At 40.4% G+C, this 26,300-nt stretch overlaps 1 protein-coding gene across 1 annotated transcript in view; it reads right to left on the bottom strand.

Annotated features, from left to right (window-relative positions):
- Positions 1-26,300, bottom strand: part of LOC113115484 (low affinity immunoglobulin gamma Fc region receptor II-c-like) — a 65,816-nt gene that overhangs the window by 21,722 nt on the left and 17,794 nt on the right. Inside the window, exon 7 of the mRNA XM_026283078.1 lies at positions 12,312-12,398. Within this exon, the coding sequence (XP_026138863.1) occupies positions 12,312-12,398 (87 nt within the window). The remainder of the gene's footprint in view (positions 1-12,311; positions 12,399-26,300) is intronic.

Below are 26,300 nucleotides of genomic sequence, written 5' to 3'. Positions count from 1 at the left end.
TAAGTACTCTGAACTTAATTCAGTTGAGTTAAGGAAAAGAAGCTAAATATTGCCATTAAGTAATTAAGTGATTAATTGAGTGATAATTGTGAATAAGTGATGAACAGCTGCTGTTAACAAACAGAATCACAGAAGAAAAGAGAAACACAAGAACTACAACTGACTTCAGACACAGCCTTAGATGAAATCAACTGAAATAAAATACATTAAATCTCTCGAGATCTGATTTAAAAAACCCACAAACAGCATCACCAGCTCCTCTTATTTAAGCGGGGGTGAAATGCTAATTTTCACTCAATATCCTGTTAATCTTGAGTACCTATAGAGTAGTACTGCATCCTTTAAAACTTCAAAAAAGTCTTTAGTTTTATTATATTTATAAGAGAAAGATAGTCTGTAACCATTTTTCCCGGAAAAACATGAGCGCCTGGAGGCGTTACGTGTGGGCGGAGCTAAAGAATCACGAGCGCCAGTAGGCTTTTGCGTTGAGAGCATTTGGAAGCTGTGACATTACCGTGAGGAAAAAAACATCATCCAAAACAAACCATGGCTAACAGTCAGATTCAGTGTATATTTATGATCCAGAATCAGATCTAGGGGCTGAAATTTAACAAGAGCAGCATCAGCAACGACGTCTCTATGTGGTATGTACTGAAACTGTATATATTTGCTTAGCGGTTTTGGAAAATGACTAATTTCCACTTTATGTCGTCTTTTTTTTTTTTTTTTTTTTTTTTTTTTTTAAGGTGTATATTCGGAATGTGCAGTTTTATGCCAGCATCGCATGTTGTTTACTTGATGTGCTTACACACCGATAGCTAAGTTAACAACACAGAGATATTTGAAGCAGTTTTACTCACCGCCTGCGGTTCCAACACACGATCGTGACCCTTTTTCGTTGGGATTGCATCATCCTTAAGAAATAAACGATATGCAAATCCGGCGTCAAACTGGGCCTTGTTTGTAAAACAAGCATCTTCGAAATGCAGGGAACAAACAAAAACACTTGCACAACTCCGTTGATGTTCTGTACAAATAAACTGCATCCACTGGTCCCTTAATGCTTTTTTTTTTTTAGTAATCTGTGTAGGGTTGTCTTGCCCTGGCAAGCAAAAACACACTTCTATTGTGACAATTCGGTCTCTCGCTCTGATCAGTGAATGTCTCTGCTCTCAGTGCTGTGCTATACGGGAGTGCGCGCTCTTCCGGCAGAAGTGCCCTTAGGACCCATATAAGGAAATTCCGCTCCATCTAACGTCACAAAGACCCATACTCGAAAAAAACTTTCCGAAACTTGTGACAAACCGGAAGAGGTATTTTTGGAACAAAAATACTCCTTCAAACGTACAACTTAATTTTTGAAACTTTGTCCTTGTTTAGCATGGGAATCCAACTCTTTAACAGTGTAAAAAACTCAGTATGCAAGAAATAGCATTTCACCCCCCCTTTAATAACCAGACTGACTTTATTTCTGTCAGACGTCTACAGAAGATCTTATTGAGAATGAACTAAGGTTTAGATGTTGATTTGTTTCATCCATATTGCCCAACACTACAACATATATGGATTTTTTTTTTTTTTCTAATGAACCGCCCCAACCTGCCCAACAAATAAAGTGACAATTTCTTAACCCTGCGGGGTCTGCGGGTTAAGTGATGACCCGTGCATCGCTAATGCACACAGTGTTGCCTTGCACTTGCGAGCTAGTGACAGAAACCAAGAAACAGCTAGCTGCACTGCTGGAGTGGGACGCTGGTGGAGCTATGTGGCGACATATAAAGGGTGTAACAAAACCCGGTGAGCAGACAACACACAAGAGAAAACCTGGGGCCTGTTACACTAAGGAGGTTCAACCAACTCTGAGTTTAAACTTGAACTCAAGATTTTTAATTGTCACATACACAATTATATAGAGCATATATAACCAGCAGTAAATACTTCCAGTATTTCAATGTGAAGAATGATGAATATCTTACTAATAAGTGAATATTAAGTGGAGACATGAAGATGTTAAGTGGCTGGTTTTGAGTTTAAGAGTCTGATGGCCTGGGGGAAGAAACTCTGTGGGAAGAATTCTGAGTTGACTTAACCAGAGATGGGAATCTCTGAGTTTTCGGTTACAGAACAGCTGAAATGAGTTGGTTTAAATCAACTCTAAATTGACTGACTCAGAGTTAAGTGCGTGCACTGTAAAACCCAACAAGTAAACTTAACTCAAACCATTTGAGTAAACAGATTGCCTTGATTTAAACCAAGTTTTAAAACCGGTTTGTTAAACCCGAGAAAGCAGGGAAAGTCAAGTCCGTTTCTAAAAGAGAGGTAACTTATACTCAGAGTCAGTTACTATGGTAACTTACTCTATGAACCAAAGGTTTTCTTCGGTAAACCCAGAGTTTCTTTCGGTCTTCTCCCCTTTTTTAAATACTTCATTCATGCACGCTGGAAAAATGCTGTTTTTTTTCTTCTTCCTTTTTCTTATTATTTACACTTAGCCTGTTGCAAAGAACTGCTACTTTTACATGGTAAATAGAATATATCACAATTTTCACTGTAAATTTTTCTGTAAATAGCATCTAAAGCTACTTGCACTTAGCTGACTGTAAATAGGATCTATCGCTAAGAAAGTATGTTATATCCACTTAGTGTAAATAGCCACTACCATATTTTTCTTACTCCATTGGCAGATCATTTGTAAAATAAGAAAAAATGCACTTAAAATATTATTATTAATATTATTATTTTATATATATTTTTTGCCCATGAGATACCATAAAATGATTAGCAATTATTTCATTAATCTAACATTCTGCCAGTTTTCACCTATGATATTATAACACTGAGAATAATTATATTTGTATTGAGTCTGAAGTATGCAGACAGTTTTTTGGAGGGAGCTGTTGCCATGGTGAATAGTAATATTGGCGCTCCATTGATAATGGCTTTTTATAGTTGTGGCGTTTGCACATAACTCAGAGTCAGTCAATTTAGAGTTAATTAAACCAACTCATTTCAGTTGTTGTGTAACCGAAAACTCAGAGTTTCCCACCAGAGGGTAAGTCACCTCAGAGTTCAATTTTAAACTGAGAGTTGGTTGAACCTCCTTAGTGAAACGGGCCCCTTGTGTCTCTCTTTTCTACAGTGATTCTGTTTGTTAACAGCAGCTGTTCATCACTAATTCACAATTAACACTCAATTAATCACGTAATTACTTAATTGCAATATATAGCTTATTTTTCTGAACTCAACTGAATTAAGTTCAGAGTACTTAAAAGGTTTAAGGCAATCTGTTTACTCAAACAGCTTGAGTTAACATAACTTGTCAGATTTTACATTTACATTTATTCATTTAGCAGATGCTTTTATCCAAAGCGACTTACAGATGAAGACAGTGGAAGCAATCAAAAACAACAAAAAGAGCAATGATATATAAGTACTATAACAAGTCTCAGTTAGGTTAACACAGTACACATAGCATGGGATTTTAACTAATATAATAAATAAAAAGAAAACAGATAGAATAAAAAAATAAAAGAATAGAGCAAGCTAGTTAGAGGTCTTTACACATACACACACACACATACATATACAATTGCATAATAAATGAAAAAAAAATAGAATACAAAAAGATTAGAAAGGTAGTTAGATTTTTTAAAGAATAGAATTAGAATAGTGAGTGTTAAAGTTAGAGGGTCAAATAAAGATGGAAGAGATGTGTTTTAAGTCGATTCTTGAAGATGGCTAAGGACTCAGCTGCTCGGATTGAGTTGGGGAGTTCATTCCACCAGAAGGGAACATTTAATTTAAAAGTCCGTAAAAGTGACTTTGTGCTTCTTTGGGATGGCACAATCAAGCGATGTTCACTTGCAGAATGCAAGCTTCTAGAGGGCACATAAGTCTGAAGTAATGAATTTAGGTAAATGGGTGCAGAGCCAGTGGTAGTTTTGTAGGCAAACATCAATGCCTTGAATTTTGTGCGAGCAGCTATTGGAAGCCAGTGCAAATTGATAAACAGAGGTGTGACGTGTATTCTTTTTGGCTCATTAAAAATTAATCTTGTTGCCGCGTTATGAATTAATTGTAAAGGTTTGATAGAATTGGCTGGAAGACCTGCCAAGAGGGCATTGCAATAGTCCAGCCTGGACAGAACAAGAGCTTGAACAAGGAGTTGTGCAGCATGTTCTGAAAGAAAGGGCTTGATCTTCTTGATGTTGAATTAAGCAAATCTGCAGGATCGGACAGTTTTAGCAATGTGGTCTGAGAAAGTCAGCTGATTATCAATCATAACTCCAAGGCCTCTAGCTGTTTTTGAAGGAGTTATGGTTGATGTGCCTAACTTGATGGTGAAATTGTGATGGAATGATGGGTTTGCTGGAATCACAAGCAGTTCTGTCTTGGCAAGGTTGAGTTGAAGGTGATGGTCCATCATACAGGAAGAAATGTCAGTTAGACAAGCTGAGATGGAGAGGTAGAGTTGGAATGAGAGGTAGAGTTGAGTGTCATCAGCATTGTTAAGTTCAGAGTTTGGCTAGATACCGGCTAAAGACAAACAGGCTTCACACAGGTTGCAGTGAGAACACAGTCATTTGTTTATTGGTACAGGTGCTGCTTAAATAGAACATCACATGGCATGGACACATGACAAACACACCTGAGAGGAACAATAATTGGGAGCATACTCATTTAACCAATCAATCAATTAACACCCCCACTTGCGCCCACATTATTCAGAATCATTCACAAGTAAAACAAAAACAAACAAACAAAAAAAAAAAAAATCATGGAAACCAACTGCACTACATCCTAGCTTGGCCACAACCAAACAAGAACGTGGAAAAGGCAAGTACCTTAACTTTTGTAGCTGGTTTAGTCATTAGGTCGGCAACCATCTGATCTGTTGGGCAATACTCCAAAAACACTTTACCATTATTTACAGTTGATCTCACAAAATGGTATTTAATATCAATATGCTTACATCTCTGTCTGCTTACAGGATTCTTTGCCAATGCAATTGTACCTTGGTTATCTTCATAAATCATAGGTACACCATACTGGTAATCATCAAGATGTTCAAGCAATTGTTTCAAGTACAAACACTCTTGTATAGTGGCAGCTAAGGCCATGTACTTAGCCTCACATGTTGATAATGCTACAGTTGGCTGCTTTTTGGTCTTCCAAGAAATCAGAGGACCATTCTTACATAGGCTAACACAGTAACCAGATGTACTACATTGGTTATTTTCATCACCTGCCCAAGCTGCATCACTATAAGTCACCAACCTTAACCCTTCATCACATTTCCTGTAACAAAGCATCTTATCATTTGTACCTTTCAGATATTTCAGTACATGCGTTACAGTTATCCACTGCTCTTCCGTTGGCTCACTGAAATACTGGGACAATTTGCTAACAACATAACTCAAATCAGGTCTAGTGCATGAGGTTAGGTAGATTAAACTACCCACCACCTCTCTGTATTTTCTGGGGTCAATCAGTTTTACATTACCATCAGTGTAATTCAACTTTGGTTCACAAGGTGTCGACCTGGGTTTACAATCTTGCATGTCAAATCTTTCCAGCAGTTTCCCAACATAACTCTGCTGTGACATAGTCACACCCCCATCACACTGATCAAAAGTGATACCTAGAAAATTCTTCAGTTTTCCCAAATCTTTCATGTGGAATTTCTCAGTAAGCATCTCTTTGACAGTTTTTAAAGCGCTCTCATCACTGGCAGCAATAACCAAGTCATCAACTCATATCAATATTATCACTTTCCCATGTTCTGTTTCTCTCTTGTAAACACAATTATCAGCTGGGTTTTGCACAAAGATGTTTTCGCACAGATAGTTATGTAACATTTTGTTCCAGTTTCGACCTGATTGTTTTAGCCCATACAATGATTTCTCCAGTTTACACACCATCTTCTCATTTGTCTTTACATCATACCCCTCTGGCTGTTCCATATAAATTTCATAATCAATCGGTGCATGTAAGTAAGCGGTTTTAACATCCATCTGATGGAGAATTAAATTCTCCTGAGCAGCTTTCTGCATCAACACTCTCACACTGGTAAGGTTGGCAGTAGGAGAAAAAGTTTCTCCATAATCTACACCCAACTCCTGACTATACCCCTTGGCGACATAGCAAGCTTTATATTTGTCAGATCCATCAGCATTGGTTTTGATAGCATACACCCATCTACCCCCCACTGCTTTCTTGCCCTCAGGTAGGTTGGTCAAAGTAAATGTGGTGTTATCCCTCAGTGATTTCATTTCCTCATCCATTGCATCAATCCACTCCCTTGAGTTGGATGAAGTCACAGCTTCTCTAAAAGTCTGAGGTACATTGGAAACCATCTTATAGCAATAATCAATGCTGATCTGCACCTGATCACTCTCTACGCCATAGAAATCAGGCCTCCTTCTTTCTCTATCAGGGTATCTCCTCTCTCTACTCAGGGTATCTGGAGAATGTGATTCTGGCTTAACCTCGGCTGACTGTAGGCTTATCTGGCTTGGGCCTAGCCTATTCTCTAGAGTGTCACACTGCTTGGGTTTATCAGGATCAGGTCTGGTTGTGCTATAACGCATATCAGTGTCATCAGACATGCCATCAGTCTCTTGTCCCTCAATATTGGACATAAACCTCACCAACCTGTGTTTCATCACCTTTCTACTGTCAGGATTATAGACCATATAGGCTGGGCTGTTCTTATCGTATCCAACAAAGATGCCTTTGTCAGACTTTGAGTCTAGCTTCTTCCTGTCCTGCCTATATGTAAAACACACAGTACCAAACTTCTGCATCCTGGACATATTGGGTTTCTTTCCTGTCAGCATAAAATAAGGTGTCTGTTTGGTGCGGTTGTTAAAACATCTATTCCTCACCACCGCTGCTGTCTGGACCGCATACGGCCATAGCTCCTTGGGTAACTGACTTTCTAAGAGCATACATCTAGCCATATCAAAAAGAGTTCTCCAGTTACGCTCAGCAGTTCCATTCTGGTGTGGGGAGTATGGTGCTGAGGTCTCATGTCTGATTTGGTTCCTGCGAAGTAATACTTGATAACCCTGTCCAGTAAATTCAGCACCATTATCAGACCTGATACATGTAACGTTCCCATATGGGGCTATGTCAGCTAGGAACCTCTCTGTTGCATCCACTGTGTCACTTTTATACTTCAGAAAGTACACAAACACTGCACTTGAGTGGTCATCAGTAAAGGAAAGTGTGTACCTATACCCTTCTCTGGACTTTGGGTCAATGGGGCCTGCCAAGTCAGTGTGTATCAACTCTAGAGGTGACTTGGCTCTCACATCAGGCTTTCTGTTCCTACTCTGAGTGAATTTACCTTGGACACACACATCACATTGCATAGACTTGGGTACTTTACCCTTAATTGACATACCATCCACAACATTCTCTAACTTCTGAACATCATTAAAATTGCAGTGTCCCAAAATCTCGTGCCACTTCTGAATATCATGACAACTCATACATTGATTATCACAGTCATTGTTTACTAGCACAGAACAAATAGAACAGCCTGTTATGTTCATGAATAAGAAAACGTGTACCGTCTTTATACTGCAGGACATCCTCACCCTCTTTAAAGATCACTGTTGCCCCGCTGGAAGTTGCAGCTTTCACAGAGAAAATGTCTTGGGGATAGGAGGGGATGTACAGCGCCTGCTTCAGTGTGGCACTGAGGTGTTGCCCTCTACTGTCGACCAGACATACCTCTGCTTCTCCTCTGCGCTCCGCGACCCCCTTGCACCTTGTGCCATCAGCCAACTCCACACAGTGCATCTCGGCCTGTAATTTGTCGTCGAAGCTCTTAAACTTAGCTAGATCAGTGATGATATGCGATGTTGCACCAGTATCCACCATCAACCCCTTTCGGGTGACATCGCTCCCTGGCTGACAATCACTGGTCATCAACTTGAAGGCAAAAGTATTGTCGGTCTCCTCATACACCCCATGTGCATCATCCTGCCGTTGTTGTTTCCATCCTCCTCGCCATGTGGTACGTTTACCCTGACTGTTCCACTGTTGATCACGCTGACATTGTCTTGCCTTGTGTCCTCTCTGGCCACAACGGAAACACTTAATGTCCCCACTTTCAGTGCTCCGCACCCTTACACCTGCTGGTCCACTGGCCTTCCTTGAATGTGCCCGGGCCCCCATAACATTGTCTTCGGCCACAGCTGTGTGCATACCTTCAGTGCTCTCATAACTCCGCAATTTTGTCTTAAAATCCGCAAAAGAAAGAGTCTCATCATTTTGAGTGACAAAAATGGAAAAAAGCTTGAATGATTCTGGCAGCCCCTTCAAAACCATTGCAACTAATAGTCCATCACTCAATACTTCTCCAGCATTCCTCAGCGCTGTGATTGAGGTCTCAGCACGTATGACATAGTCAGTCACACTCTCACCACTCAGCTTTTGCAGGGAAGTCAATTCTGTGTAGAGACTCACAATGCGGGGCTTACCCTTACCAGCATAATAATCCTGCAAGATCTTGAGTGCTCCACGCTCGTCATCCGCAGCCTCTCGCATGACCAGGGACAAACTTTTGTCATCAAGGAATTGGATCAGTTCAGCATATGCTTCAGCATTCTTTGATGCATCCTCAGCCAGTGCGTCTGCATCCGCACCCACAGCGGGCCCATTCAAAATGATGTCCTTCAATTTCTGCAACCGTAGATGGCCCAAAAACTTTGTCTCCCACAGTTCATAATTCTTTTCGTCTCCGTCAAACACAAGACTAGACCAACGTGAATTTGTCCTTTCGCTCATGGTGCTTGTACTCCAAACATTGAGACCCAAATTTAAATGTTCAAACTGCCTTCTTACTCACGCCGTATCTGCACAAACGTCAGCGTATCTGGGCCCATAACCTGTTAAGTTCAGAGTTTGGCTAGATACCGGCTAAAGACAAACAGGCTTCACACAGGTTGCAGTGAGAACACAGTCATTTGTTTATTGGTACAGGTGCTGCTTAAATAGAACATCACATGGCATGGACACATGACAAACACACCTGAGAGGAACCTACAATAATTGGGAGCATACTCATTTAACCAATCAATCAATTAACAAGCATAGCAGTGGTATGAAAAGCCATGTTTTTGAATGACAGAACCTAATGATGCCATGTAGACAGAGAAGAAGTAAGGCTGTGTCTGAAGTCAGTTGTAGTTCCTTTCTCTCTTTTATTCAGTAAATCTGTTTGTTAACAGCAGGTGTTCATCACTAATGCTCAATTATCACTCAATTAATCACTTCATTATTTAATTGCAATATAAATCTTCTTTCTGTTAACTCAACTGAATTAAGTTCAGAGTACTTAACCTGTTAGCCAACACCCCCCATTATGGGACTCACAGCTGAAAGTGCTATACCTAACTTATAATTTTAACAATTTCCTACTTCAGTGTGTTACAAATATAATTTTGTTGTCTTCGGAAAGAAGACCCTTTGGGCTTTAACTTTTATCAACCAGATTTGATAATGCTCAAAAATATTAAAAGTTACAGCCACTGAAGTGCATTGAATTATTTTTATTTATTTTTTTTACCACACCTTTTTTTTGGATATAAAAATACATTAAATCAGTCCTGGAGCAATCTAGAAAAGGAATGGGTTGAAAGCCACATGTCACATGAGTTTCTATTTCAAATCTGAATAAGATATCATGAAAATTAGACTCCTGCTAATATTTTTATGAGACTATGTCTACACACCCCACCCCCAAATATAAGAAAATATATTTCCCAATAGTTTTGAAGGCTTCTACAAACTATTTAGTCAGTAAACTTACCACTGTATATAATTTTTTTTCAATTATAAAACACTAGACAGAAACTTAGACATCATACACAGCAAAAAAATCTGAGTGAAATTAACTCTGCTGGGAGTACATGTTAGACCACACTCAAGAGTGTGAAAGTGTTAAAATAGGAGTGTTAAATTAACACTGAAGTGGAGTTAAAGTTAATTAGATAATTAAGTGATTAATTGAGTGATGATTGACCATTATTGACGAGACCTGATGTTAACATGCAGAATCACAAAGACGAAAATCACTAATTTAATGGTGTCACCATTATAGTGGTCAGTGTTTGCTTTAGTTGGGCTATTGACCCCTAAAATCTTAAAGTCAGATTGTAATTGTCAGTTATAACTTAGTTATAAAACTGATGGACAAGCAAAGATTATTGTTGTTCGTGAATTACTGAGTTAAAGTTACATTGTTGATTATTGCAGCACTTTGATTCTTCAACAATGTATTTCCAGCATTTTAAATACAATCCTGAGGAATTTCTTAAAAGTTGTTTGCTCAAAAATCTTTCAAAAGAATCTTTTAGTTAGACATGCAAACATCAATAATCAACCTGTGAATCTCAACAATGGTGAAAATCCAAAAAGCATGTTGCAGTGCATTCTGGTTGCCACCTATCAAAATTCATCCATGACTCCCATGATGCATTGCGGCATGAATAAATTATTAGCAGAATTGTTTCAGTAATTTCATTTATTCTTACTATTCTATGTTACTTTTAGTTGTTTGTTTTCTAATGTTCAGAGTTTGTCACCGTTGTTGAGATCTTTGATGTATGTCTGTGCCTAAAACAAGCTTTTTTTTAATTAGCAGAACAACTTTCAAGAAATCCTTTTTATTAGTGCATACTGTCCAATCAAAGGGTTGTAATAATCAATGAGGTCAATCAAATCTTTTTAGGCTTTAGCTGAGTTTGGTGATTCAGGTCAAATGCCCATGTTATGATTTTTTTCTGGCTTGCTACAATTCAGTTGTAACAGCCAAAGAAAATCTCACTTTATAAATGTAAGGTTCAAGAGCCCGAGTAACCCAAACACTGACCACTATAATGGTGACATAAACATAGTGATTTTCATCTTTGTTGATTCTGCATGTTAACATCAGGTCTCGTCAAGGTCAGGTCATGATCAGGTCATGGTCAATCATCACTCAATTAATCACTTAATTATCTCATTAACTTTAACTCAGCTTCAGTGTTAATTTAACACTCCTATTTTAACACTTTCACACTGGTCTCACATGTACTACCAGCAGAGTTAATTTCACTCAGGATTTTTTGCTGTGTACAAGTGATTTATTTGAGCACTAGACAAATACAATAAGAATAATTTGAGTAAGAAAAATAACAATAATAAGAAAAAATAAAAAAAGATTTAACTTTGTTTGCCAATTAAAGAAAATCCTGAGGTTGCTAGAAATGCAGCATTTACAATGAATTACGATGCAAATAAGTGCTGATGTGCTGATGGCCACTTATACAGATGGTAATAACACAAATGTGCCATAAAAGTAAATAATCCACTCTCCCTATTCATATAGATGCATTCACTTTGATAGCCGTTATCATACAGTAATAGTGAGCTGATTTCGGCTGATTTGCACTCAAACAGATGGTAATCATGCAGATACATTCACATTCAACATAAAACACTCACATATATAAAAACTGTTGAAAAATAAAACAAACAAAGAAAAAGGTGATCGCTATAAGTTCCGCCTCCATCAGCTGACAGAGCGCGTCACGAGGGAGCGCCAAAATTCAAATATACTATATTTCGCCTATCTTTCATTCATTCTTTTTTCCCGTGGATTGTCTCATTCTGTTTTTGACACTGTACACTGTTAAACCATGCCCTTTTTTACTACCAAGATGCAGTTTAAGACCGTGAGTTATTCCATAACGGACGCAAACAGTTCTGTCGCTGAAGAACTGAAACTTAAAAATGGGGAGGATACCAAAAGAAACTCTGGGTTTACCGAAGAAAACCTGCTCCTGACCAGGTTAGGTTCATAGAGTAAGTTACCATGGTAACTGACTCAGAGTATAAGTTACCTCTCTTTCAAAAATGGACTTGACTTACCCTGCTTTCTCAGGTTTGATAAACCTCCCATTCTGAAACAGAAAACCTAGAGTTTCCCTCATTTCAGGGTTAACATACTCTTTTTAGCTTTCACGTAACCTCATTTGTGAAATAGGCCCCAGATGATGAAACCAAAAAGGAAGAAGAAACAAAGAAAAACAGAAGACTTTCAACGAAAAGTGGAAGCCAGGTTGATAATGGTTACAATATGACATGAGAGTATATTCACAACAAAAATGTGGCTAATAAAAATGTTGTGTGGCTAGTAACTTTGGAAAACCACTAGCCACATTGGCTATTGAGCAAAAAAGTTAATGTCAAGCCCTGATATATATATGTATATATATAACCACAAACTGATTTTTAGGACTATTGTTTTAGTTTACCTTTGTCTTCTTTCTTTTTCTTCTGCTTTGTTACAGGTATCAGTTCACTGTTAGCATAGATGTGTTCAGGAGGCCCACTTAGACTATCTGCAATGAGGAAAAAGACAGTGTAAATATCAGTGATAAACATTGACTTACAATTCCTTTAGAAAATAAATTACTGTTATTCCATTATTCAGAGGTCACAAATCAAGTCTTCAAGTCATATCCCAAGTCCCCAAAGAGTTACAGTTAATTAGATATTTAAGTGTCTAATTAAATGATTATTGTGCATTAGTGATGAAAACCTACTGTTCACAATCAACATCACTGAAGAAAAGAAAAACACAAGAACTACATCTGGGGCCTGTACCATGATGGTAGCTGAACAAATTCAGAGTTATAGGATTAGTTCTCTTTCATCATCTCGTGTTCGAGATCCACCTATGGGAAGGGCATCTGTACCTGACCTCTGCAGAAGCATCCAATTGCACCAAGTCTGGCTAGACAGACAGAAGCACGCAGCCAATGCCAGGTAAGGGCCCGCCCCCTTACCTAGGAGTATAATAATGGCTACAGCGCTGCTATTCCCCAGTTGACATTCGCTTCTCGCGATCTCTGCATTGACACAGTTCGGTTGGATAACGATGCTCACCTTCGTGTCTTCAGGAGGACATATCAATTGATCAGCCTCCGCCAGACGTGACTGTCGTCTTCTCAGCTTTTTCTGCTGTGTTCTGCATTCAGGGCCGCCGCACTCTCGTCGTTTTCACCTGCTCCCACGGCTGCCCGCCACGGATTTTTCCGATTTCTTCTCCGGTATGTCGCTTTCTATACATAACGCTTCTCCGGGGAATAGCCTATCACGGGCCTGCCCGGCCGCGTGTGGAGCACTCATCGCTGCTAAGGACCTTCACCCGTTCTGCGTGGTTTGCTTGGGCCTTAAACACGCTCAAGAATCCTTGGAGAACGCGGAAAATTGCAGTCATTGCCTTATGCTGCCCAAAAATGTTTTACGACGCCGTCTTAAGGTTGCAGCGACCAAGTGCTCCGAGCTCGGTTTTACTGACTCAGATCTGGGACACGGTGACGACGGCGCGCTACTCACTTGTTTGGGCTGACCAGCCCAATCCCGCATTCCCCGAAGAGGACATCTTCGCGGGCAACCTCATGCTCGCCAACGAACCGGCCGGTTCCGGCGATGAGGATGATGCGGCCCTTCTCGGGGTCTCAGAGGACGAGGATGCCATCCCGCCCTCTGGCGTTCCCCAGGCTAGCGGCCACGCAGCCCTGCCTCAGTCCATCCTCCTGGAAGTGTGTGAGCGAGCGGCCGCTCGCCTCAACATTGAGTGGCCGGCTCCACAGAGCGCCACCGACCAGGAGAGGGATATTTACGATGGAAAAGTGTTGGAAAAGTGTTGGGATCTCCTCCCGGTCCGGGGAAACAACTCTTCCCCGTCCTTCCAGCGTGCGCTAAGCATATGAGGCACAACTGGAGCGAACCGCTCGACTTCAAACACGGCCTTTCGGGCCTTGAAGTAAAGGATATGGCAGCTCATGGTATGGGCGACCCCCCCGCTATCGAGCCTTCCATCGCCAGGCACCTTAACCCCGCTCAGGGCGGGCTGCTCGCTCCCCCTAAGCCGGTCTTGCCCAACAAGCTGGACCGTTTTTCTGCCTCAGTTCACCAGGCCGCATACAAGTCCTCGGCCTTGGCTGTCAGGGCCCTGAACGTCTCGTCTCTCCTCTCCGCTTACCAGGCGGAGATTTTGGACGAATTAGGGCAACAGCTAAAAAAGCGAACTCCTTCTCTACACTTGTGGAAGGAGATCCTCACGGTGAACGACCTCGTCCTTCGTAATGCTCGGCAGGCCGTCCAAGCCTGCGGGCGCTCTATGGCGCTTTCTGTGGTGGGAGAGCGCGCTCTGGCTTAAGCGGCGCATCGCGGGCGCGTCGATGGAGCCCGATCGGGCTTTCTTCGGCCCCGCCGTCGCATTGATGCAACAACGGTGTGACGACAAAAAGAAGGCCGTGGCTGGAGGACCATCTAACCCTACCCCCATCGACTCGAAACGTAAGCGGCCTGCCTGATGTTCGATTGATGGAGGCATCGAGTCCGCGTTCATGGGTCACGAGCCCTTCGGACTCTCTCCCTGTCCCAGGACCCCCATTCAAAAGACGCAGGGTCTCCCGCGGATGGATCGATTCCTCTCCGTTCTAGGCTGCCCAGCCCATGTGTTTAATGAACGTTGTGTGTTCCCCCCTCACGTTCAGGGGGTCTGTTGTGAGGAAAAGTGCAAAAGCAGTGTCACCACACCGCATACACTCTGTTCCCCTCACCCAACCAATAAAGGCTTCGGCCCCAGTGTTTCCCCAACACAAAACACGCAGAAAAACAAAAAACACATTAAAACAAACAAATCAAATGAATTCGTTACGGAGAGAGGATCTCTCTCCGCAGAGAGAGTCCATCTCCCCGCGGAGAGAGGAAATCTGTCTGAACCCCTGCATGTTGCCCCTGGTGTGTCCACTAGATGGCGCCATTGCATCACAAATAAACCAGCTGGGCTTACACAGCCCTGCTGCAGCTCGGGTGGGAACACTTGCGAATCACGAATGGGCTTGGCAAACTGTTTCGGCTCCCGAGTGGGTGATGCGTACTATATTGCAGTGATACAGACTGCAGTTTGCAATGAAACCCCCGCATTTCAACGGCGTTCTCTCTTCACACACAGAAGAGAACGCCTCACACATTCTGAAAGAGGAAATATCCTCCCTCCTAAACAAGGGAGCGATTCACGTGGTGCCCCCCACTCTGATGAATCAGGGATTTTATTCTCGTTATTTCCTGGTCCCAAAACGGACGGCGCTCTCCGCCCTATTCTGGACCTTTGTGTGTTAAACAAACATTTGAGGAAATACAATTTCAGAATGCTGACTCATGGCTCGCTCGCCCGTGCCATAAAACAGAACGACCTACCAAGGCACATGTTACGAATTCACAGTTCTGCCATTTGGGCTCAGTCTAAGCCCCCGGTGTTTCTGTCTGTGTGCGGAGGCGGGTTTAGCACCCATGAGAATGTCAGGTATGAGGATTCTGACATACATAGACGATTGGCTAATCATAGCCGAATCGAAAGAGAAAGTGTTGCAGGACACCTGCCGTGTGCTCACGCACATCACATCTCTCGGGTTCAGAGTGAATGTGAGCAAGAGCAATTTTACACCCAGTCAGAATGTCATTTTCCTGGGTTTGGAGTTGAACTCTCCATGCGAGCGCGTCTCTCTCAAGAGCGCGTTCTCTCTCTAATGAACTGTCTGTCGCAGTTCAGAGAGGGGGCGAAAGTACAATATCGCACATGCCTCAGGCTGCAGGGTCTTATGGCTTCATCAATCCAGGTTGTACCGCTGGGACTCCTGAGAATGAGAGCGTTCATGAAATGGGTTTTGTTACTACATTTCAGCCCGACGCGCGATCTTTGCCGCTCTGTAATAGTGATGCGCGCCTGCTCAGCAGCCTTGCGCCACTGGAAGAGCGCAGACTTTTACGCACATGGAACCCCTCTGGGGACAGTTATTATGCGGAAAGTTGTGACGACAGATGCGTCCTTAACAGGCTGGGGCGCCACCCAGGAGGGCAGAACGGTGAACGGTCTGTGGCCGAGCAGACTACGTTCAGTGCACATAAATTATTTAGAGCTTATGGTCGTATGGAAAGCTCTGAATCATTTTCTGCCTCGCCTGCAGGGACATCATGTGCTCGTACGCTGCGACAATTCCACGACAGTGGCTTATATCAACCGTCAGGGCGGCGTGCGCTCGTCGAAACTTCACGCTCTAGCTTACAAGCTTCTAGTGTGGAGCGGACGGGTTTTCCTGTCATTACGCGCGACTCATGTTCCCGGCCTTCTAAACAGAGGCGCGGATCTTCTATCAAGGGGAAACCCAATCTACGGAGATTGGCACCTTCACCCGCAGATAGTGGATATGTTATGGATGAGATTTGGACAGGCAACCGTAGATCTATTCGCCTCGCGTGAAAACTACCATTGTCCTATGTTCTTCTCGCTAAAGGACGTGGATGCACCCCTCGGGGTAGATGCACTGGCCCACCCGTGGCCCAGAGTGCTGCTGTATGCCTTTCTTCCCCTGTGCCTGTTAATTCCTACACTGGCCAGGGTGAGAGAGCAGGGCCTGTCTCTCATTCTGATAGCACCCAGGTGGCCCAAAGCACCATGGCTGGCGGAGATAATCCCTCCGTGGCGCCCCCCCCCCCCCCCGCACGGATCTTTTGTCCCAGGCGAACGGGGAGATTTATCACCCACACCCGGACAGGGTGGCTCTTTGGGCGTGGCCCGTGAGAGGATGAACCTAAGCGCACTGGGGCTTTCGCCACGTGTGATTGCTACTATATAGAATGCCAGGGCCGTTTCTATGCGATTCTTGTATGGCAGTAAGTGGCAAGTGTTCGAAGGGTGGTTTGATGGGCATGGTCTCACATCTTATCAGTGCTCAGTTCCTGATATTTTGTGTTTCCCCCAAGACCTCTTGGAAAAAGGCAGGTCTTTTTCCACAATTAAGGTCTACTTGGCTGCGATTTCGGCCTTTCATGTGGGCTTTGAGGGCTCAACAGTCGGGCAACATCATCTAATCCGCAGATTTATGAATGGTGCCTGAGTGGGACCTCTCCATGGTGTTGGAGGCTCTGTCTCAGTATCCTTTTAAACCTCTTGGAAGTATTTCCCTAAAGCTGCTGTCCTTCAAGACAGCTTTGCTCTTGGCCTTGGCATCAGCCAAACGTGTCAGTGAGCTACATGCACTTTCGGTTCATCCCTCGTGCACTAAATTTTCTCTAAGTGGAGATATGGTTTCCCTTAAGCCTAATCCGGCCTTCATGCCGAAGTGCTTCCCTGCGTTCACTTCAGAGGTGTTGGAGCTGTCCGCTTTTGACCCTCCACCTTTTTCCTCCCCGGAGGATGAGAGGCTAAATGCTCTGTGTCCCGTCCGTGCTATACGGACATATATGAACAGGACTAGTGCTTTCCAGAAGAGCGACCAGCTCTTTATTTCATGGGCATCCACTCATGGAGGGAATCCTATTTCTAAGCAACGCCTCTCACATTGGCTTGTGAACGCTATAGCTTTGGCTTATGAATCAAAGGGAATGCAGCCACCAGAGAGCGTCGCTAAAGGACATCTGCTCCGCTGCTATTTGGTTTTCTCCTTATACCTTTGTGTGTTATTACTGGCTGGTTGTCACCAGCATCTCGGTAGCACATTCGGTTTTAGGGGTGGGGTCCTCTTAGCCCTTCCCTGCAACCCCGCTGGAAGAGGTGAAGAAGGAGTGAATGGGCCGGCTGGCCATGCACATCCCTGTCACTAGCATGTTTTTACATTCCTTTTTCTGGGTGTATTTATATGCACAGTGGTTATCATGTGTGTGATGCTAACATTTTTTCATGTGCTGCATATGCACAGCAGTCACGACTGTGCATCAGTATTGCAGGTTCATGAGTATGGGACGTGTCAGGCACCGCCTCTCTGGGGTGACCGTCCTTCTCTGGCTTTCAGAACCTCACTGTGAGTGTATTGGGCAATCGGGGAGCTGTCCATGTCTCTCCCATAGGTGGATCTCGAACACGAGATGATGAAAGAGAACAATAGGTTACTGTCGTAACCCCGGTTCTCTGAAACATTGAGTGGAGAGATCCACCAGCTTTGCCCCGCTTGCCAAACGAGAAGCGAATATACTTAACTGGGGAATAGCAGCGCTGCAGCCATTATTATACCCCTAGGTAAGGGGGCGGGCCCTTACCTGGCATTGGCTGCGCGCTTCTGTCTGTCTAGCCAGACTTGGTGCAATTGGATGCTTCTGCAGAGGTCAGGTACGGATGCCCTTCCCATAGGTGGATCTCTCCACTCGATGTTTCAGAGAACCGGGGTTACGACAGTAACCTATTGTTTTGAGTTGACAAAACCAAACCTCTCCAATCTGGCTTTGTTGGTACCATGATGCTGTTCATCAACTTTCTTTGTCAACTCAGGCTTTGATCCTGAGTTTGTGGAGCGCGTGCACATGAATCTGTGACATCACTGGCGAACAGCTAATCACGAGCCTTGCAACACAAAGCAAGTTTAATTTACTTCTCGCGAGAGACCAGCGAGATTCAAAACTAAAGGTTATAGGTTTTGCTAAAGGTTAAGAGATTGAAGAATATGACAAATTTAAATGTCATATGAAAAATGAAGGAGGACTAATAAAATAAATGATCTTGCTCCATCAGTGTAGCCACAAGTGGAACTTGTTAACTTAGTTTATACATTTGAAAATATATAGTGATAGAGACTTGAACATGTAAGTTCAGATTTGTAATTTTTAAAACAGTGCAATCTTTTGATACTACAGCTTATTTATATTACATGATCTGTATATATTAATATTTATTTAAAATAATTTATAATAACTGTTAAACTAAAATTGTTTGTGTGTAAGAGATAAATAATAATATGAATCACAATAATTATATGAATCATAAAATGACTCATTTATTAACATTAAAGCCAGACTTCTATTATTATTTTTTTTTTTTATAAGCATAAGTGACCTTTAATTTGGAGCAAGATAAACTGGGGTGACTTTGTGTCAGACATGTGTCCCTTCTCTCACATCTGATTGGTTCACCTTCAATCTGAGATCTTGAATACAGAACATAACCTGCCCCGGAGCAGGTTAGCCGTGCAGCGTAAGATACCATGGCAACGAACACCGATAAAGCCGAGCTACTTTCATAGTACCTAAAACCCAGGGTTGGCGGAAACTAAGCTTAAACATAGCTGGCAACCAGCTAATCCAGCTTCATGGTACAGGCCCCTGGCTTTACCCACATCCTTGGATGAATTCAACTGAAAAGAAAAAGAAAAAGAAAAAACACACATACAATGCCACCATAATCAGATTTACTAAACTCAACAAACAGCTTTACCAGCTGTTTCACTTAATTATCTAATTAACTTTAACTCAGCTTCAGTGTTAATTTAACACTCCCTATTTTAATACTTACACACTCTTGAGTGTGGTCTCACACAGGCCAGTCGCGACAAGGCAGGCAAACCAAGCAATTGCTTGGGGCCCCGAGCTGGCCTGGGGCCCCAAGACAACGACTGGTTAAGAATAAAATGCAACGACACTGTGTGAGCACCCCTTTGATCGTCAATGCAGTAACGTGTAATGACACTGCTATCGGGATCCCCCTCAAGGGGGCCCCTCTCAGTAGTCGTGGACAGCAGCCAGCCAACCACGTGATCTCTGCTACCGGCAAAATACAAAACCTCCTCGGCAGTCATGAAGCGGAATTATGCTTCAGGAAGCCAAAAGAGAAAGGAAGAGGAGGATAAGAAAAAAACAAGATAATGGTAAGTGATAAATTACACTGGAAAGAATAGCTTTACTTGTCAGTCTTGTACAAATGGTGTAATTTTGCAGCAGGTAGGCTAGCAAAAATATGTTTATGTTAGCTGCCTGATGGCGAATGCTGCTTGTAACGAACAGTTAGTGCAACTTTTTTTTTTTCGAACGGAAGGAATATGGTTACTGTAACGTTTTATAACGGGATAAGGCAGAACAGAAATAGCATACTGCAAGGAGTCAGCAGTGTTTTGATTTGAGGGCGCGGGCAAACTAGCGTCTATGGTCACATCACATACACAGAACTGTAAAGGTACGTCAACCTGTCAAAATAAAAGTCCTGTTTTAGACAAGTATTTGCCAGAGATGTATTACTATTGTTAAGCATAATGTACATAGCCTACTACTAAAAAAAGTAGTAATAGTAGTAGTTTTTTTTTTTAAGGTTTAAACACACAATTTCTTCCATGTTTTATTTTTAATAGTAAATCCCCTTTGTTTACCAAAAAGTTAAGTGTGCTTAATTTTCAATAATTCAAATATAAATTAAATTAATGTTTTATGTTTAATGTGCATCTCAGAAAATGCTTTATATAAAACCCTAACTGAATGGCACTTAAATGCACTTAATTAATCTGTCAACTTTATTTTCATTGTTCACGGTACAAGTACAAACAGAGAAACAATGGATAAATAAATGTTTATTTTTGATGTATGCATTGCATTCTATGCATTTAAAAAATATATATATTTTTTTTTCTAAAAAAGGAAACTTAGTTGTTCATTTTAAGAGACCCAGGAGTCTTATTTCCTCTTGCATAATTAATATTAATAAGCAAAAACACATTTTATCTGATTACTCGATTAATCGATGGAATTTTTGGTAGAATACTCGATTACTAAAATATTCGATCGCTACAGCCCTAGATGAAAGTGGCATAGCAAATAGCATGCTATACTATTCCACCATGATAATCTATTTACCAAATGGGGGTTATGAAAACCACACAATAAACTCCGTGTATCAAAGATTAGCTTGGGATGTTTTTAAGCATTGGTAGTGAAAGCAGCTGCCTGCATCCCTTCCATTCTAATATCAAAATATGGAAATGCTAACATATCTTTACTTTTTCGGTAAACTTTATAATAAGTAAAAATACTGTTTGCTAACAGTTAAATGACAATTAACTAAAGATTAATTAACTATCAATTTACCATCTTTTAATGATTGTTATTACAAAGTGTCTATCATCTAACTTAGTTAGCAACTATGGTTTTGGGAAACACACCCCTTAGGTGTTAATAGTGACCTCTTTCAAAATGCTAAAAGTGAAATGGTAAAACGTACTTCACAGGTAAATTCAGATTTTTTTTTTTTCAATTATTTTCCCAGCTACACCATCAACTTCATCCACAACATCAACAGATACATCACTTCTCAGTGCTCTATAATTATAGCTGATATTCTGCACAGCCCAAAGTTTAAACTGATAAGTGTGTGCTGTTATATTATAAAAAAAAAGAAAAAAAAAGGGCAAGTCACTATTGAATTCCCACCAAACTATTTTTCAAGCAGTATTTGCACTGTAAACCTTTTTTATTTATATAAAGTGTGGGTGAACTTAAACTGTATGGCTATGCTGTGGTTCCTTTAGGCTTTGCGTGCGTGCGTGCGTGCGGGGGTCAGGGGGCCTCTATGTCCATTTTGCTTGGGGCCCCCAAATTCCTTTAAACGGCCCTGGTCTCACAGGTACTCCCAGCAGAGTTAATTTCACTCTGGATTTTTTGCTGTGTACCATCATGGTACAGGCCCCAGAAAACCATCTTAGGCTGTTGTTGTTGTATGATGAGAGCTCACAATGTTTAGGTTCTGTGTATGTTTTCATCATTTAATTTTCAATTTGGAATGTAACAACAAAAAATGGAACATGGCTTGTTTATTCGTTTTTCTATTTTGTTTAACAAAAGGAAAATGAGATTTCTCATTTTTCGTTTGGGGTTTACAAATTGGTTTATGGCTTTAATATGTCATTCGCACTTGTGGGCAGCACTGAAACTCTCCTTTCTTCTGATTGGTCGAATCGCTCCGCCTTCAGCGCAGTCTTTTCATTCTTTCAGGCAGAATGAGAGTCAGTACAAGTGCTGCACTGTAATTTCTGAAACAACCGCTCACTATTAAATAGCATAATAATTGAATCAGATCAGGCACGTGCAGAGGGGGGGGCGTTGGGTGCTTGAGCACCTGCCCCTTTGCCCTTGTCAAAGCAAAATTTCCTCTAATTTTTTTTTTGTCATAACGTTTCCTTTTGTGAATGCCTGCTCATGCCCAATCTAAATATTAGTAAAATTTTGAATAATAATTTAGTCGTCAATAAGATGACCAACATGACCTTTGACCTGACGACGACGACCTCCTCATCCAACCGGGACGATTCGTCACGCTGCACTCACATTTTTTAATTGTCAGAGGATATTATTTTCAACACAGCGGAAGCTGGTAAGTGGTGTTTCATTCTCAGTGAAGTGATTTTGATATTTATTTACTTATTATTATTTTACAAGAATGACGTGATGTGAGAACATGCAGATGTGTTGTTTATATTGCGGTGTCTAGCCTGTAGTGTAGAGTAACGTTAGCGTGCTGTTTGAGGGAGAAACGTTTCACAGGCATTGAGGGCAGAGGCGTCATGCCCATTCAAAGATTTCTGAGCCAAGTTGATTTTAAATGCAGCTTCCAAACGACCAAAAAAAAAAAAAACAGCAGAATAATATTTTTTATATATTTAATATAATCACACTGTTGTGATTAGATCGTTCAGCATCAGCTGCTAAATTCAAATCTGTGTTTGCTGGCTGGCGCTGAGCCAGAGACGTTCGTACAACGCTTCATGATGATAACCAATCAACGGTTCTGTTGCGCGAATGCAATGGCCAATCGGAGACGTGCAGAAGAGTCATCATGAAACGCGCTGTTTTTGTTCACTTGCTCGCTGACTGAATTATTTAGCGAATTCTTTCTTCAGAAAGAGAGAGAGAGAGAGAAAAAAAAAAAATCCTGATGTGCATGATAATGTAAAGTGCTTCAGTGATTGTAATGGTAGTTTTTGAGAGTGCCTGAACTCTGGCTAAACTGAATGAAAATGTTATTTGATAATGTAAATGTTCTTTACTCTCTGAAAAATGAAAGTGTTAAAATAAGTAACTTACAATATTGTTATTAAAATTTACATTAAATGCAAATTCAGTCGTATTAAAAATATTTTATGGCATGATATGGCACTAGATTACACTACCTTTCCATTTATTGATCAAATAACAATCTATAAAGGTGCAAAACGCGTTTACTTACACGTTTGAGAATCGAGATATTTCCTGATATATTAAGCATGTTTGGAATTGTTTTGAATAAAAAGGAAAAATAAATAAAACATAAGCCTATATAAGTTATACAGTGCTTTCATAGCATGACTCAGTTGTTTATTGTTTTGTACCAATATTTAAGGTGGACTTATTGATTAGGTGCAAGAATAGTAGTGATGGTTAAAATAATAGATTGATAATGAAATAGATTGTGCCTTGTTCTTAGATGGACAGAGAGTGGAAAGTAATAGATCAGATGAGGAGATGGAGATAGAGGAAGAAAAAGAGGCAAATGTAGACGCACAAGTGACAGAAAGAGCAGGTAAGCAAGCCAGGAGACAGAGGCTGGTGAGAAAGAGGAAAATGTAGAGTTGTTTTCTGTAGTTTTTACTATACACAGCACAATCCCCAGTGTTAATTTAACACTCCCCAGTGTTAATTTAACACTCTGAGTGTGGACTCATATAAACACTGAAGCAGTGTTAAAAGTAACACTGAAGCAGAGTTGAAGTTAATGAGATAATTAAGAAGTTAATTGAGTTATGATTGACCATCATTGAAGACACCTGATGTTAACAAGCAGAATCACCAACTGAGAAAATTACAATTTGTGTATCACCATTATAGTGGTCAGTGTTTGCTTTAGTTGGGATCTTGGCTTGTAACTTTTTACTTTTAAAGTTTGTTTGTCAAACCAAGAGCAAAAATCATCGCGTGTTGATGATTATGTTTTGATATAATCGTTGTTTGACATGAATCACTAAACTCATTTACAGTCTTTTCTCAAAGTAAAACTTCCATTATTGATTGTCACAGCTTTGGTTCCACAATGAAAAAAATCTGTATTTTCTATACATTTTGTAGGTATCTCTTGGAAGTGATTCAGATTTTTTTTTAATTAAAGAATTCTAATTTTAGGCACACACAGATAACAATAATCAACGTATGAATCTCAACAATGGTGACAAACAACATATTCAGATAAACAGACCAACTCTGAACATCACAAAACTAGATACAAAAAAAATGAACATAAAAAAAACAACAAAAATAAAATATAGTTAGAAAAAAAAGTTAAAAAGACTGTTCAGCTCATAATTTATTCATGCCGCAATGCATGATGGGAGCCATGGATGAGTTTTTATTGGCTACAACATGCTTTTTTGATGGTCACCGTTGTTGTGATGCTCACGCTGATTCCTGATGTCTGTGTGTCCAAACAAAAGATTACTTTTTTTTTTTTTTTTTACGTAGAACTAACTATTAAAAACATGTCATACTATGTCAGAAATGCTGGGTTGCTTACTTTTCTTTTTCACTTAATTTATGTATGCAGTAAAGAAACTTAAACTCAGGCATTCAGGTCACTCTATAACAAATAGCTCAAATCACAATCAATGGCACACATGATTGCCTTTGCTGTGGTCTGTCTGTATGATATAATTCAGTCACCACAGCCACATAAAATCTAAAGATAATAACTGAAGGGTCAAGATCCCAACTAAAGCAAACATTGACCACTATAATGGTGACACACAAATTGTGATTTTTCTCAGTTGGTGATTCTGCTTGTTAACATCAGGTGTCTTCTATAATGGTCAATCACAACTCAATTAACTTCTTAATTACCTCATTAACTTCAACTCTGCTTCAGTGTTACTTTTAACACTGCTTCAGTGTTTATATGAGTCCACACTCAAGAGTGTTAAATTAACACTGGGGATTTTGCTGTGTAACAGCTGTTTTTAATTATTCTGTAGAACAGAGAAGAAAAAGCCTTCAGGTTGGGACAATTTAAGACATTTCAGTTTCTAATCCCAGAGCTATTATTAGGTGGAAATATTTTTTTATTTTTTTTACTTTTAAACTTAAAATTGTCTCTTCTAGTCTTTTTCTTTTTAAAAACTGCATTACAGCATTTGCTGCCATATCAATACATAATCATCCATATCGATACGCAAATCGGCAAGGAATGCTTCACAATATATTGCTGTATTGATATTTTGAACCGCGCTATTTAAAGCCTTGTTCCATGTGCCCCTTTTATACTTTGAGCACCTGCCCCTCCAAAGGTCTCTGCACGGCCCTGAATCAGATCTTGCTGGACACATAATTTGTGCTGCTCCGACTTGCAAGTGACCCCTTTAAATTATTTCTAGATTATAGTATTATATTGATTATCTAGATTATAGTATTATATTGAAGTGGAAATAAAAATCAATAATAGACTGAACAGTTCCATGATAATATTTCTGTAACATTTACCACTCCCGTCTTTTAAGTCAAAAGGCACTAAGTAGGTGTGGCATTAATAAATAATTGGGAAAAATAATAAAGTTACATTTATAATATAAATCAGAAATAACATTTACATTTATGAATGTAAGCATGTGTAGTCAACTCCGTACACATGAAAAGAATGAGATTGAAAAGAGTGAAGGTAGAATCAGTGAATGCAACTTACTGACAAAAATTAACAGAGTTTAGGGCAAATAAAAAAAATCCCTATTTTTCATGCCTTATAATTTTATTAGTTTTATTACATACTAAATTGGTTGATGTTTCTCTTCTTAATTGGACTTGAGAAAGCCAACATTTATTTTAACATTATTGTTATTTATTATGAGAGTAATTGACACTGACTATAACTTTAATGCTTCGCCAAATTCAGCTCAGATCTTCAGACTCGTCTGACTCGCATTGCTGTAACTGGTCAGACTTTTTCCTTCTCAAAAAATCCTAGTGACTTTTGTTATCTGAGCAATGAAGGCCTTAACACTTAATGTCCACTAGAGGAGCAGCAGGTTTAAAAAAAAATCCAGTCTACTCTTTTTCTGTTTACATTACTTTAAATTACAAATAAATACATGAATTTGTACAACTACTTAAAACTTCCTATTCTGGCTTTTTCAACCTACCTCGAAAAATTAATATTAAGATATTGTTTATTCACACTGGTTTATGCATTTAATGTTTGTCCATCTGGAACTTTTATTTTTCATGAGCTGTACATTTTGAGATGTACTAGGTGTTGATAAATCACACGCAATGAAGGTAAAGAGTTAATGTCAGGGCTCTCAGTCCTGCTCCTGGATGGACAGTGTCCTGCAGAGTTTAAAGGGGGGGGTGAAATGCTCGTTTTCACTCAATATCCTGTTAATCTTGAGTACCTATAGAGTAGTACTGCATCCTTCATAACTTCAAAAAAGTCTTTAGTTTTATTATATTTATAAGAGAAACAGTCT

The sequence above is a fragment of the Carassius auratus genome, chromosome 15, assembly GCF_003368295.1.
Source record: "Carassius auratus strain Wakin chromosome 15, ASM336829v1, whole genome shotgun sequence".
Taxonomy (NCBI): Eukaryota; Metazoa; Chordata; class Actinopteri; order Cypriniformes; family Cyprinidae; genus Carassius; species Carassius auratus.
This window is presented reverse-complemented; position numbering and strand designations above follow the sequence as displayed.